Source organism: Hyperolius riggenbachi, chromosome 3 (assembly GCF_040937935.1).
Source record: "Hyperolius riggenbachi isolate aHypRig1 chromosome 3, aHypRig1.pri, whole genome shotgun sequence".
Classification (NCBI taxonomy): Eukaryota; Metazoa; Chordata; class Amphibia; order Anura; family Hyperoliidae; genus Hyperolius; species Hyperolius riggenbachi.
This window is the reverse complement of record NC_090648.1, coordinates 96,423,682-96,438,404: the sequence shown is the minus strand read 5'-3', so window position 1 is coordinate 96,438,404 and position 14,723 is coordinate 96,423,682. Positions and strand designations below refer to the sequence as shown.

The 14,723-nt window shown below is 42.6% G+C and overlaps 1 protein-coding gene across 3 annotated transcripts in view; it reads left to right on the top strand.

Annotated features, from left to right (window-relative positions):
* Window positions 1-13,493, top strand: part of LOC137562861 (E3 SUMO-protein ligase ZBED1-like) — a 167,978-nt gene extending 154,485 nt beyond the window's left edge. For all 3 annotated transcript variants that reach the window (XM_068274630.1, XM_068274631.1, XM_068274629.1), the window contains 2 exons: window positions 5,628-6,840; window positions 12,595-13,493. In XM_068274630.1, the coding sequence (XP_068130731.1) occupies window positions 5,628-6,840; window positions 12,595-13,279 (1,898 nt within the window). In that variant the 3' untranslated portion in view covers window positions 13,280-13,493. The remainder of the gene's footprint in view (window positions 1-5,627; window positions 6,841-12,594) is intronic.
* The last annotated feature ends 1,230 nt before the right edge of the window (window positions 13,494-14,723 follow it).

Below are 14,723 nucleotides of genomic sequence, written 5' to 3'. Positions count from 1 at the left end.
CAACTGGGGACAAAACAACGCATTTGACCGATTCAATCTGTCAGGCTGATCACTGGCTGAGCTGTCGAGGGAGGGGGACATCAGAGGTGCATACATATGTATTGGCCGCCGGTAGACTTGGGCACAGGATACAGCCGGTATATGGGTTATCCTGCTGCTGCACAAGTTCCTGGTGGCTTTAATTACTATTCCACCTCCAGGTCCACGTGGAGAGTGGGAAATAATGTAAGTCAGCTTCCAGCTATTGCTGGAAGCTGAATTACGGTGCTTTAAAAGCAACTTCAGTTCCATCTTCTGACGGCGCCAAAGTTACTCACTATGCGCCGCTATAGCTGTAATTCCTATTACGACCTATGGTGGCGCCGGCTGCGCCCAAATCTCCTGCGCTGTAATCACAGCGCTCTATCAGAGGCTGCTCTGCGCACACTAGATTGTCAGCAGAGGGAAATTTTATCAGGCGCCTTGATAAAATTTAGATGTAAACAGTGGTCATGTGACTATATATTGCATTGTTCTCCCTAAGCCTTATCAGCCAGGCGGAGCGCCCGCTTGAGGGCCCATCCACAGCGCTTAGCGCTACCGTTTAGTGTATGTGATTTTTCCGTGATTAAATGCAGAAAAATCACTTTACCAATACTCATTCTCGGAGCGATTGCTAATCGCCCAAAATGCAGCAGGTAACACGTTTGGCGATTGCCACTAATTGCGAATCGCTGGCGATCGGCGGCAAATGCGGCAGTGGGTTGCCATATACTTACTATTGCACTAGCGCTTTTAAAAAGCGCTAGCATTTCTGCTATTAGTGGGAATCGCCCGCTAATCACCTTAGTGTGAATGGGCCCTAAATTTCTCTAGCGCCTGGCTGGTTTCCTTACTCTCCTCCTCACTCCCCTCCTGACCCAACAATAGAGATGTTGGCGAACAGCTCGCCAAACAAATCTCTATGGGCAGTCTGGCCGCGTACTACTTCCGGGTCGCAATGTCACGCAGTAGTACGCATGCCCGTGTCCGCACGCATTCATTAGTATGCATGCTCTGGCCCGGCGGTGCACGTTCCTGATTGCCGTGAAGCGTGTCCAGCCACAGGCGCACAATCGAGCACGTGCACCGCCGGGCCAGGGCATTCGAACTAATGGACGCGTCGGGTTCAGGGCATGCGTACTACTCCGGGACATTGCGACCTGGAAGTAGTATAGGGGCCAGGCTGCCCATAGCTTTGCGGCGAGCAATTCTCAGTGCTAAACAGTTTGCACGACTTTGTGAATCAAGCCCTATGTATTCACTGCAGTCCGAGCTGGCCCCACCCAGTGTTCGCCCCAGAATTTTTTTTCCAGCCGGGTGACATGAAAAAGTAACCAGGTGGGGCAAGATGAGAGAATGCAGGGCCAGTGCTTCTGTGAGCAACTCTGCTTAAAGCATAGGAGGAGGTGAGCCGATGACAGCCGGGTGATCACCAAAACTATCCGGGTAGAGCACCCAGCTAAAAGAGCCTGGTGAGAACACTGCCACCTCCTCCACATGCTTCTGTCTGGATCTTTTCAGGGAAAAAGCATAAAACTCTGCGTTTGGAAAATGCAGAAAAGAATGCAAACAGATGCACCGCACGCGTTTCTCGCACAAGGCTATGGACTTCAATAGCCTGTAGAATCGTGCACAATTTGGTGTTCACAGCAAAACGCACACAAACACCGCTAGTGTGTTCCCTGTCTCAATGAATCGGTTCATTAGAATCAGTTCATTAAAAAGATCCGGATCATGAACGATTCATTTAATTCAATTCACTGGGGAGGGCATGATTAGCTGTAACTCCTTGGTAGTCACTCCCCCTGCTGCTAATTGGCCCAGATGTCTTTTATTACACATCCTAGCTCATTCGTGTGTGTGTGTGTGTGTGTGTGTGTGTGTCACAGCTACACACAAGATGTATTAACAATAACAACAATATTTATATAGCGCTTTTCTCCCTGGGGACTCAAAGCGCTGTGACCCTGCATTATGCAGTCTCAAAGGCTATGGAAAAGAGGTGAGTTTTTAGCCTTTTTTTTAAAGCTGTCCAGAGAGGGAGCCTCTCGTACTGATTGTGGAAGTGAGTTCCATAGAGTAGGGGCTGCGTAGGAATAGGCCCGAGCACCAAATGTTAAGTGTATCCTGGGAATAATCAGCTTCATCTTGTTGGCAGAGCGGAGGGTGCGTGGAGGGGCATAAAGTTCCAATAGATTCGCTATGTATTTGGGTCCCATGTGGTGTAGAGCCTTGAATGTCAGCAGGCAGATCTTAAAATTGGTTCTCCATTTTACTGGTAACCAGTGAAGAGTTTGCAGTACTGGGGTGATTTGTGAGCTGCGGGGGGCATTGGCTAGGAATCTGGCTGCAGCATTCTGTACTAGCTGTAAGGGGCGCAGAACCTTTTCTGTAGATCCGATGAACAGGGCGTTGCAGTAGTCTAGGCGGGAGGATACAAATGCATGAACCAGGGCAGGTAGGTCTTCAGCTGGGATAAGGTGTTTGATTTTCGCTATATTTCTTAGATGAAAGAAGGAAGACTTGACGACAGCTGATATCTGCTGTTTGAGTTTTAGATTTCCATCCAGGATCACCCCAAGGTTTCGCACAGAGTCTTTATACTGTACAGTATCTCCCCCAATTGCTAGTTTGAGGTGGTGAGCGTTTTGAACTTTATTCATCATGTGTGGACCACCTACACCTCTGTTTTGTCGGAGTTCAGCCTCAGCCAGCTGGTGTTCACCCAATTTTGTAAATCCACTAGACAGGCATTTATGGATGCTGATGGGTCTTGGGTGCCAGGCTTGAAGGACAGATACAGTTGTGTGTCATCTGCATAACAATGGTATCCTAGGCCATAGTTCTGGATTATTTTGCCCAGTGGGAGCATGTAGACTACAAAGAGTAATGGTGATAGTACAGAACCCTGTGGAACTCCATAGGCAAGTGGCACTGGATTAGAGTAGTGTGTGCCCAGACATACTTGCTGTGTCCTGCCAGATAGGAAGGTCTGAAACCAGCTAAGAACAGTACCCCTTAGGCCACAGTAATTCTTCAGTCGCTGGATTAGTATTTCATGATCCACAGTATCAAATGCTGCAGACAAGTCAAGAAGAATCAAAATTGAGCAATCACCCTTAATATTCAGATGTCTGGGCCAATCAGCAGTGAGTGGGGGCGTGTGAGTACTAGGAGCGATTTACTTGCTTTGCTAGTTACTCACTCTCTCCCCAGTGAATAGTAGTTATCAAAGGAATAGTTCATGGCAGGATTTGGATCTTTTCTGCACTGTGATAGCAAGTCAGGCAGAAGGAGTCAGGACAGGACTTTCCCTGCACTGTCGACACCTATCTAGCAGCCAGGCTTGAAGGAACAGACATTGGTTCGCTGCTTTTAGATCAGGCACACATAAAAAATTTCAGTTTTAACCACTTCGCCATATCTGGACGCATATATCCGTCCAGATAGGCAGTGGTGCTGCAGCCGTGTGGTGCGCGCGATCGGGCGCGCTCCCGCTGCCTCCCGCTGCCCCCCCCCCCCCCCCCCCCGATCAGTGAATGGGAATATAATTCCCATTCACCGATCTAAGTCCCCGGCAGAAATACCGACGCTTTCTCATCAGAGAGCGTGGTATTTCTGCCCCCAGGAAACTTCTCTTCATTTTAGTTCCTAGATGAGACATCGTTCGCATCTAGGAATTTTTTGAACGTGGCCATCTTGTGGCCAAATAGTAAACTGCACCCACATACCTGTATTGAATTAAAAAAAATATATTCTATTACATCTAAAATTGGCTATTTACCTCCCAAACTAAAATTACCCAAATACATTTTTGTATTAAAAAAAAAATAAAAAAAATTACAATAAAAAAAAAAAAAACGACATAAATAGTTACCTAAGGGTCTGAACTTTTTAAATATACATGTCAAGAGAGTATCTTATTAAATTTTTTAAAATTATAAGCTTGTAAATAGTGATGGACGCAAATTGAAAAAATGCACCTTTATTTCTAAATAAAATATCGGCGCCATAAATTGTGATAGGGATGTAATTTAAATGGTGTAATAAGCAGGACAAATGGGCACATAAAATGCATGGGTTTTAATTACTGTAGCATGTATTAATTTTAAACTATAATGGCCAAAAACTGAGAAATAATAATTTTTTTTCCATTTCTATCTTAATCTTCCTGTTAAAATGTATTTACAGTAAAGTGGCTCTTAGCAAAATGTACTACCTAAAGAAAGCCTAATTAGTGGCGAAAAAAACGAGATATAGATCAATTAATTTTGATAAGTAGCGATAAAGTTATTAGCGAATGAATGGGAGGTGAACATTGCTCGGATGCATAGGATTTTCGAAGCTGTAGGCTGAAGTGGTTAAAAATAAAATAATTATTTTTTTTACACTTTGGCAAGACTGTTTACTGATATATTTTACATGAATCCTGGAGTTCTGTTTTACCCCTCCTGGCGGTAACCCCGAGCTACACTCGGGGTAGCCGCCGCAGAGGATTTCTCTACCCTGGGAGGGATTTTTTTGAATTAAATTTGCTTTATCCTTTGTAGCTAGCACTTCGCTAGCTACCATTGTCCCCCAAGTCCCTCCGCTCTTGTTTGCTCTCCCCGATCGCCGCCGTTATACGTAGAGCCCCCCCAAATCCCGCGATGGCGCAGCCTCTTCAATCAGCTCCAGGCTTTGCTATGGGGAGGATCGGGATTGCGCATGACGTCATGTTCGATCGTCGCCATAGTGATGACTGAAGCTCATCGGGGAGGTTGCGGCTCTCGCGGGATTTCGGCTTGGTAACATATAGCGGCGGTGATTGGGGGGGATCAGAAGGTTGTGGGGGGACTTGGGGACAATGGTAGCAAGCCTAGTGCTAGCTACAAAGGAAAAAACAACTTTAAATGAAAAAAAAAATCCCTCCCGCGGATGCAGCCTCAGAAACTGCGTACCGCCAGGGAGGTTAAAGGATAACTGAAGCAAGAGGGATATGGATGCTGACATATTTATTTCCTTTTGAGCAATACCAGTTGTCTGGCTGTCCTGCTGATCCTCTGCCTCTTATGCTGGGAATACACAGTGTGTTTTTGCGGCTCGATTCTGCTGCCCGATCGATTCCCCCGGTCGATTTCGCGCCCTATTTTCTTATCTTCCATGCGTTTTCTTTATCTCTTCCCATTGTTCCCTATGCGGAATCGATCGATCGGGCGGGGATCGGACATGTCGGAAATGATCAATCGAGCCATCTAAATGGCTCAAAAACACACCGTGTATTCCCAGCATAATACTTTTAGCCATAGACCCTGAACAAGCATGCAGCAGATCAGGTGTTTCTGACATTATTGTCAGATCTGACAAGATTAGCTGCATGCTTGTTATTGGTGTTATTCAGACACTACTGCAGCCAAATAGATCAGCTGGGCTGACAGGCAACTAGTATTGTTTAAAAGGAAATAAGTATGGCAGCCTCCATATTCTTCTCACTTCAGTTGTCCTTTTAAGACATGATCTGTACACCCAGTGCAGGATAAGAGATGTCCCCTTTCCCTTCTAACGAGAAAGAACATTTTATTGTCTGCCCATAACTACTCACAAACTGAGCTTTATCCCCGAAACAGGTGTGTTTAAGAAGAAAATGGCCTTTAAAATGGAATCAAGAAAAAGAAGTAATATATGGGTTCATTTTGAGGAGATTGATTCCAAGAAAGCAAAATGCAAAATCTGTAAAAAGGTATACTCAAGCCATGGAGGATCAACTTCAAATTTTAAAAGGCATCTGAAAATAAGTCATTCGATAGAAGTCCTAGCCCAAATTAGACAAGAGAACCCAGCAAAATCAAGACGACGATCAAAGTCAGCAGCACCCTGCACAATTAGCATCCACACAACAGAATCATCCACCACATCTGAAGGGCGCACTGCTTCTCAAAGACAACGACAAAGCGGCATAACCAGTTATGTGAGACCAATTAGCGCCTCCAAACAAACCAACCTGGATGAGGAGTTGATGAGGATGATAGCGTTGGACTTCCAACCATTTTCGATTGTCGATGACCAAGGATTTAAAAATTTTGTGAAGGCTATTGATCCTTCATACGTCTTGCCAAACAGAAAGACCCTAACAACTTTGATGCAAAGTATGTATGAGGGAACTATGGCACAAGTAATGGAAAGTGTAAAAGATGCATCTGCTGTTTGTCTGACAACTGACTGCTTTACATCTCAGACAAAAGTTAGTTTTATGGCAGTAACTTGTCATTATATTGATAAATACTTTAAACGTATGTCCTATCTTCTGGACTGCTTTTCTTTTACAGAGAGCCACTCAGCAGACCACTTAGCAGCTGAGCTTCAAAGAATTTGTGAAGAGTGGGGCATAACAGACAAAGTCAGTGCTTGTGTTTCTGACAACGAGAGTAATATTAAAGCAGCTATTCAGAAGCTTGGTTGGAAGAACGTGGCCTGCTTTGCCCACGCGCTAAATCTTATCGTGAGGGAAAGCTTAAAACCAATACAGGAGACAGTGGCAAAGGTTAAGAACGTTGTGGAAAATGTACATGGAAGCACCATTGCAACTGAAGTACTGAATGCGATACAAAAGCAAATGGGCCTTGAAGAGCTGAGGCTCAAACAAGATGTCGTCACAAGGTGGAATTCCACTTATTATATGCTGAGGCGATTTTACGAGCAGAAGGAAGCAATAATTTCAACCCTTACTTTAGTCAATCCCAGCCTTCCAACCCTGACACTGGATGAGTGGGACATAATAAAAGATGCATGTGAGATTCTAAAGCCGTTTGAGGAGGTTACGGTGGAGATCTGCGCAGAAAGGTTTGTATGAATTTATTATACCACATAACCATTTACATTTTTTCAAAATGTTAAAGCTAAAGTCTGGGTAAATATCCAGTAACCCTTGACCTGCCCCTCCTCCCACTGAGATAAACAATTGGATATGTCTTTCTACTCCTAAAAATGTCTTTTTAATGCCTAGTACACACCATACAATTTTGTGTTAGATTTTTCTGTTATGTTGGGTACACGCCATGCGTTTTTTTTTGTTGATTTTCTGTCCGATCAATTTTCAGTTCGATTTTCCAACCTATTTCCCATTCGAGTCTGTTATCTTTTCTTATCTATTTCCATTCACTTCTAAGAGAAATCGATCAGAAAAACGATCGGACATGTATTATCTATCGAACCATCTATCTAACACAAAATTGTATGGTGTGTACCTAGCATAACAGAAAATCTAACAGAAAAATCTATAGATTATTTTCTGTAAAGTATTGGCCATTATCTCTGGTGCATTGTCTTCTGGTTATCTCCTGCTGAGTAGCACAATGCCCAATTTCTAGGCAGATAGATGGTTAGATAGATCATTTCCAACATGTTGGAAATTATCTTTCTCTAGCCGTCATACGGGACACTTGGAGATGAGGCTCCGCCCATCCAATTAGTGGAAACCACCTGAAAGAGTAAAAAGAGTATTAATAGCCCCCACTCTCCCCTGGCTCCTCAGTTTCATTTGGTTTCCGTCCCGGAAACACCGAAGAGTAGTAGCTCCCTCAATATTTATTATTTTTATTTAGCCTCACTAGGCGGTGAGGCCAAGAGAAGACCGGGTGGCTTGGGTGATCGTTGTGAACGCTAGTGGCGTCTCTTTACTCACCCGGTTTTCTTCCCAACGCGGTGTTCGGATGTCGATCCCTCTGCCCTCCATATGCATTTGTGCGGGCAAGGATCGTGGTACTCTCCCACAGCTGCCGAGTCGCCGAACTAGCATCCTCTGGGCAGCGCTGCGCATGCAGGAAATCCCTGGGCCACAAGCGATGGTTGGGAAGCTGGCGCTGGTGGGGGAGTCCAATACAGGAGAACTAGGCAGCATAAGAAATGGAACTGCTCCTGTTCTCCCAATGATGGAAAGATGGGATCACAGGCAAGAGGCTTCCCAGTCTTTTCCAGCAGCAGAGGTGAGTGCATTGTCCATGCTGGAGAGATGGGATCACAGGCAAGAAGCTTCTCAGTCTGTTCCAGCAGCAGAGGTGTGTGCACTGATAGTGCATTTTTGCAGGGATATACACTCACATGATGCAGTTTAGAGTGTGATTTCACCTGTTTTATCCTTTCCCTCTTTCTCTATATCATAGCAAGCTAAAAGTAAAAGCGGGGGAGGTATAGGATAGTGTTTGGAGAAGCCAAAAACTAAAAAGGTTGCTATTGCAACATTGTTTCACCAGTGTTATAACGAGATGATTTGTCAAGCCTGCACTAAATCTATGAGAGCTGTAGTGATTGACAATTTATACAAAGAGGTAATGGAGTTTTTCAGGTTAAGGAAACCCATGAGCAGTCTTGGAGTCATTTGTTTCCTATGCTAGATGCAGAAACTGACTTTTGTTTGCAGGGATGTGCACTCATATCATTGAGATTAGAGTGTATTTCTTCCCCGTATTTATTTTTTTCTGTTTTCCTATCCCTTGTGTCCATACAATCTAGCTAGGAATGTTAAGTAGCAGATGGGGTGAAGGTAAATTGTTGCCATTGCAGCAATTGGCTTCCCCAAGAATACAACAGGATGATTTGTCAAACCTGCACTGGAGCGATGGTGATTGACAATTAAGGAGTAATGGAAACTTTCAAGGCATGAATCTCTGGGTAGTTTTCAGAGAGTCCCTTGTTTCGATTTTGAAACTTTTTCGATTATGACTTCGAGTCTCTTTCGATTATGACTTCGAGTGTTTCGATTATGACTTCGAGTCTCTTTCGATTATGACTTCGAGTCTCTTTCGATTATGACTTCGAGTCTCTTTCGATTATGACTTTGAGTCTTTCGATTATGACTTTGAGTCTTTCGATTATGACTTTGAGTCTTTCGATTATGAGTCTTTCGATTATGAGTCTTTCGATTATGAGTCTTTCGATTATGAGTCTTTCGATTATGACTTTGAGTCTCTTTCGATTATGACTTTGAGTCTCTTTCGATTATGACTTTGAGTCTCTTTCGATTATGACTTTGAGTCTCTTTCGATTATGACTTTGAGTCTCTTTCGATTATGACTGAGTCTCTTTCGATTATGACTTTGAGTCTCTTTTCGATTATGACTTTGAGTCTTTCGATTATGACTTCGAGTCTCTTTCGATTATGACTTCGAGTTTGTTTCGTTTTTTACTTCGAGTCTGTTTCGATTATGACTTCGAATCTGTTTTGATTATGACTTTGAGTCTCTTTTGATTATCACTTCGAGTCTCTTTTGATTGCGACTTCGAGTCTCTTTTGATTGCGACTTCGAGTCTCTTTTGATTGCGACTTCGAGTCTCTTTTGATTGCGGCTTCGAGTCTCTTTTGATTGCGGCTTCGAGTCTCTTTTGATTGCGGCTTCGAGTCTCTTTTGATTGCGGCTTCGAGTCTCTTTTGATTGCGGCTTCGAGTCTCTTTTGATTGCGACTCTGAGTCTCTTTTGATTACGACTCTGTTTTGATTACGTAGCTGTAGTGATTGACAATTTATACAAAGAGGTAATGGAGTTTTTCAGGTTAAGGAAACCCATGAGCAGTCTTGGAGTCATTTGTTTCCTATGCTAGATGCAGAAACTGACTTTTGTTTGCAGGGATGTGCACTCATATCATTGAGATTAGAGTGTATTTCTTCCCCGTATTTATTTTTTTCTGTTTTCCTATCCCTTGTGTCCATACAATCTAGCTAGGAATGTTAAGTAGCAGATGGGGTGAAGGTAAATTGTTGCCATTGCAGCAATTGGCTTCCCCAAGAATACAACAGGATGATTTGTCAAACCTGCACTGGAGCGATGGTGATTGACAATTAAGGAGTAATGGAAACTTTCAAGGCATGAATCTCTGGGTAGTTTTCAGAGAGTCCCTTGTTTCGATTTTGAATCTTTTTCGATTATGACTTCGAGTCTCTTTCGATTATGACTTCGAGTGTTTCGATTATGACTTCGAGTCTCTTTCGATTATGACTTCGAGTCTCTTTCGATTATGACTTTGAGTCTTTCGATTATGACTTTGAGTCTTTAGATTATGACTTTGAGTCTTTCGATTATGACTTTGAGTCTCTTTCGATTATGAGTTTGAGTCTCTTTCGATTATGACTTTGAGTCTCTTTCGATTATGAGTTTGAGTCTCTTTCGATTATGACTTTGAGTCTCTTTCGATTATGACTTTGAGTCTTTCGATTATGACTTTGAGTCTTTAGATTATGACTTTGAGTCTTTAGATTATGACTTTGAGTCTTTAGATTATGAGTTTGAGTCTCTTTCAATTATGACTTTGAGTCTCTTTCAATTATGACTTTGAGTCTCTTTCAATTATGACTTTGAGTCTCTTTCGATTATGACTTTGAGTCTCTTTCGATTATGACTTTGAGTCTCTTTCGATTATGACTTTGAGTCTCTTTCGATTATGACTTTGAGTCTCTTTCGATTATGACTTTGAGTCTCTTTCGATTATGACTTTGAGTCTCTTTCGATTATGACTTTGAGTCTCTTTCGATTATGACTTTGAGTCTCTTTCGATTATGAGTTTGAGTCTCTTTCGATTATGACTTTGAGTCTCTTTCGATTATGACTGAGTCTCTTTCGATTATGACTTTGAGTCTCTTTTCGATTATGACTTTGAGTCTTTCGATTATGACTTCGAGTCTCTTTCGATTATGACTTCGAGTTTGTTTCGTTTTTTACTTCGAGTCTGTTTCGATTATGACTTTGAGTCTCTTTTGATTATCACTTCGAGTCTCTTTTGATTGCGACTTCGAGTCTCTTTTGATTGCGACTTCGAGTCTCTTTTGATTGCGACTTCGAGTCTCTTTTGATTGCGGCTTCGAGTCTCTTTTGATTGCGGCTTCGAGTCTCTTTTGATTGCGGCTTCGAGTCTCTTTTGATTGCGGCTTCGAGTCTCTTTTGATTGCGGCTTCGAGTCTCTTATGATTGCGACTCTGTCTGTTTTGATTACGACTCTGTCTGTTTTGATTACGACTCTGTCTGTTTTGATTTTGACTCTGTTTTGATTACGACTCTGTTTTGATTACGACTTCGACCTGTTTCGAGTGGGTCTTTGAGCCTTTTTCGGATTGGTCTGCGGACCTGTTTTCAATTGGTCTGATGTACAGGCCGGCATTTTACCTATGCTGGCTGTGGAGATTGACAATCTTGTAGAGAGGATATAAGTGGATGCAGAGCAAAGGGTTTCGAGATGCTTAAATCTTACAAATGTATTCAGTAGATTTTTTTTTTATCCAGGATTTTAATGGGATATTGCCAATCCTGCTCTGAGGGCCAGTGCTCAGTTGTGTGGCAGAATTATTCTACATGAGAAATCACTGCACATACGATTCTATGGACCTGTGCATAGCACTGTGTCGTTTTAGCAGAGTAGTGCTCCAGGGTTGTGGCCCTCCCTAGGTATTTCTTTTCAGACTACTTGGTTATCTCTCCAAGTGTCCCGTACGACGGCTAGAGAATGTTACAGTTAGACTTACCGGTAACTGTATTTCTAGACGTCATACGGGACACTGACCCACCTCTATTCCTTTCGCACTCTCTTATGGCTATTGGATTGGGGGTTCATGGGTTACACTTCTTTTTAGGTGTCTTTTTATTTCCTCTTCTCTGTGTTTTAGTTGAGGTACTTTCATTACACTGAGGAGCCAGGGGAGGGTGGGGGCTATTAATACTCTTTTTACTCTTTCAGGTGGTTTCCACTAATTGGATGGGCGGAGCCTCATCTCCAAGTGTCCCGTATGATGTCTAGAAATACAGTTACCGGTAAGTCTAGCTGTAACAATCTGATGCCGGGAATAGACATTACGTTTTTTTGCAGAGAATCGTTCCGATAGATGCCTTTGATGATAAAATACCGACATGTCCGATTCTCAGCTCAATTCTGTTCCGCTCGATTTCTCATAGAAGTGAATGGAAAAATGATAAGAAAAACGAGTGGAAGATCAGAGAATCGAATGGCTAATAGATCGCGCAGAGAATCGAACGCGAAAAACGTAATGTGTATTCCCAGCATGACAGGTAAATCTAACAGAAAATTTAACAGAAAATTGTATGGTGTGTACCTATCATTAGACATCTCAAGGTTGTATTTTATGTGTAAACAATTACAAAGCATATTTAATGTTTTATAGTCTCTGCTCAATTGCAGTGTCTCAAGCGTCCCAGAGTGAAAATACACAAACTATTGACCTTTTTATCTTTTCCTCTCACAGGAAAAAAGCCCAGGTATCTGCTTAGGAAAGTGTTTTATAGCTGTAATTTATCAGTGAGCCGACTGAGTCCAGACTAGAGAAAAACTGGCAGTTCCATAGCTAATTATAAACTCTTTCAGGCAGGGAAAAAAGGAAAGGAGCCCAGCACAAGTGTCTGTATGCTTGCCACTGTATATGCACATGTCTATTTCATCATGTCACATGTCATCTCTGGTACACTTTAATTTGTCATTGTTAAAACCATATTGATTATTACTTATGTGTTCGTCATTAACATAACCATTTATTTTTCATTTGACCTACAATAGCTCGTGTTCATTCATAGTAACCCTCTCTTTTCTTTCTTATAACAGATATATGACCACATCAAAGGTCATTCTGATGGCAAGAGGACTTCAAAGAGCTATTCAACGATTAAAGGGTGCTGTGTCCAATCACGGTCCTGTTCTTGCAATGATGGATACACTATCAAAGGAAATGAATAATCATTTTCAGCAAGTTGAATACTTACCTCCGTTTGCTGAGGCAACTTTATTGGATCCTCGCTTTAAACTTAAAGCTTTTTATCACACAGCAGCGGCAGATGAAGCTACAAAGAATATAATTACAGCTATTGCAAGAACTGAGGACAGTAACCAACATCAAGTGGGCTTCACAGACCCCACAACCACTCCCGCTCCCCAGTCTGAACGAGCAGTTTCTTTTTGGGAGGACTTTGATGAAAGAGTGGCTGATTTAATCACAATTAGCAACCCTAAATCTACGGCAACGTCAGAAATGAAAAGCTATCTTGCAGAGCCTTTGATTCCTAGGACTGAAGATCCACTAGCCTGGTGGAAAGCCAGGCAATCACTTTATGAGGGCCTGACGGTAATCATGAAACAAAGACTTTGTATAGTAGCTACCGCTGTGCCTGCAGAGAGGATATTTTCAGAAGCGGGCCAGATCATCTCTGAGAGGAGAAACCAGCTAAATCCAAACACAGTTCGGCAACTGATTTTTCTCAATGAAAATCTCATCTTTCCTGCAGACAGCTAACTCTTTAGAGTCTCCCTTGTGACATTGGGGAACGGGAATTGGACAGAGGGAACGGTGTGTTGTGGTGCGTTTGCCATATCTACATTGTTCTTGCAGATTGCACATGGTCCCTGCATTACTTTTGATTCATTGATCTCCCTGGGTTGTTCACTTATATGTATCCGTGACCATTTAAAGACTACTTTAAAGAGCAGTAAAGTTTTTTTTTAATTCATTTTTGTACTTTTGCACTTTTTACATTGTTGTTTTATTATTGTTGTGTTAAAGCGAAATGAAACTCAGCATTTCTTCTTTGCTCTAAAATATTATTTACGGTATATTATATACTACAACAAAGAATTTTATGTGTGCATCAAACACCAAGTGGAACCTGGCAAATCTGGCTTTGCAAATTTGGCCTATTGACTAATCACAAGACATTGCTCATGCAAATATGCAAGTATGCCTGCGCAGTACAGCCCGGCGGACGTCCGATGACGTCAGCGCGCCGGCGTGGGACGCAGAAGTGCCAGGCCTTGGAGCGCAGAAGAGCCCGACCTGGCAGCCGGCCTGGCCAGGTCGGGTCGGCCACCGGAGACCACCGGGAGCCTGCGGAGCGGCGGCGAGGGCACCTCCTGCCTGCCACGGGCTGGAGGAAGCCCCAGGTAAGTGGATATTGATTTTTATTTTTTTACAGCCCTCCCTGAACCTTCCCTTTAACTCCGTAACATGAAATTAAGGTTAATAATATAACTTAGATCACAAAATCTTTAGTTTTACTCAAATTTGTTGAAGCAGAATAAATGCACCCCACAACAAAACCTACTACATCTAGTATTTTGTATGATCACCGTGACTTTTAAAGTGGGTCCGAGATAATCTTTTACTCACTGCATAATTGTTCCTTTCATATAGTTTATAGGGCATCCTCAAGACAAATACTTTTTTTGGTTTGTTTGTTTTAATACTCTAATGCCTTATAAACTAAACAAGCCTCGCCCACAGCTTCTCCAGTGTGACAAACAGAACATGGCTGCTCTCGTATTCACTGGAATAAATAATTTTAAACCGTAGTATTTCAAAAGAATAAGAAATCTGGGAGCAACTCGCCATATACTTCAATAAAACTTCAACTTTTAATGCGTAGCTTCCATAAAAACAATTGGTGGTAAAAAGACCCCGCAGTTAGCCACTTCGCCACAAGATGGCAATCAGATTAGAGAAGTCGGTATGCGGATTTACGTCCAAATCCCTTCCCCATATTAATGTAGGTCGTGGTAGTTAGCGTGTTAGCCACAAGATGGCAGTAATAATATTAATGCATATGATGATACGTATGGAACGCAATATGCGTTCCGGCAGTGAGGGGAAGCCGGAAGAAAAGCAATAGAAAGTAGACAGCCGGGAGAAACTGTTGAAGCTGTTTAAACTTTAGATAAGATATATAGACAAGTTACTTGTTATA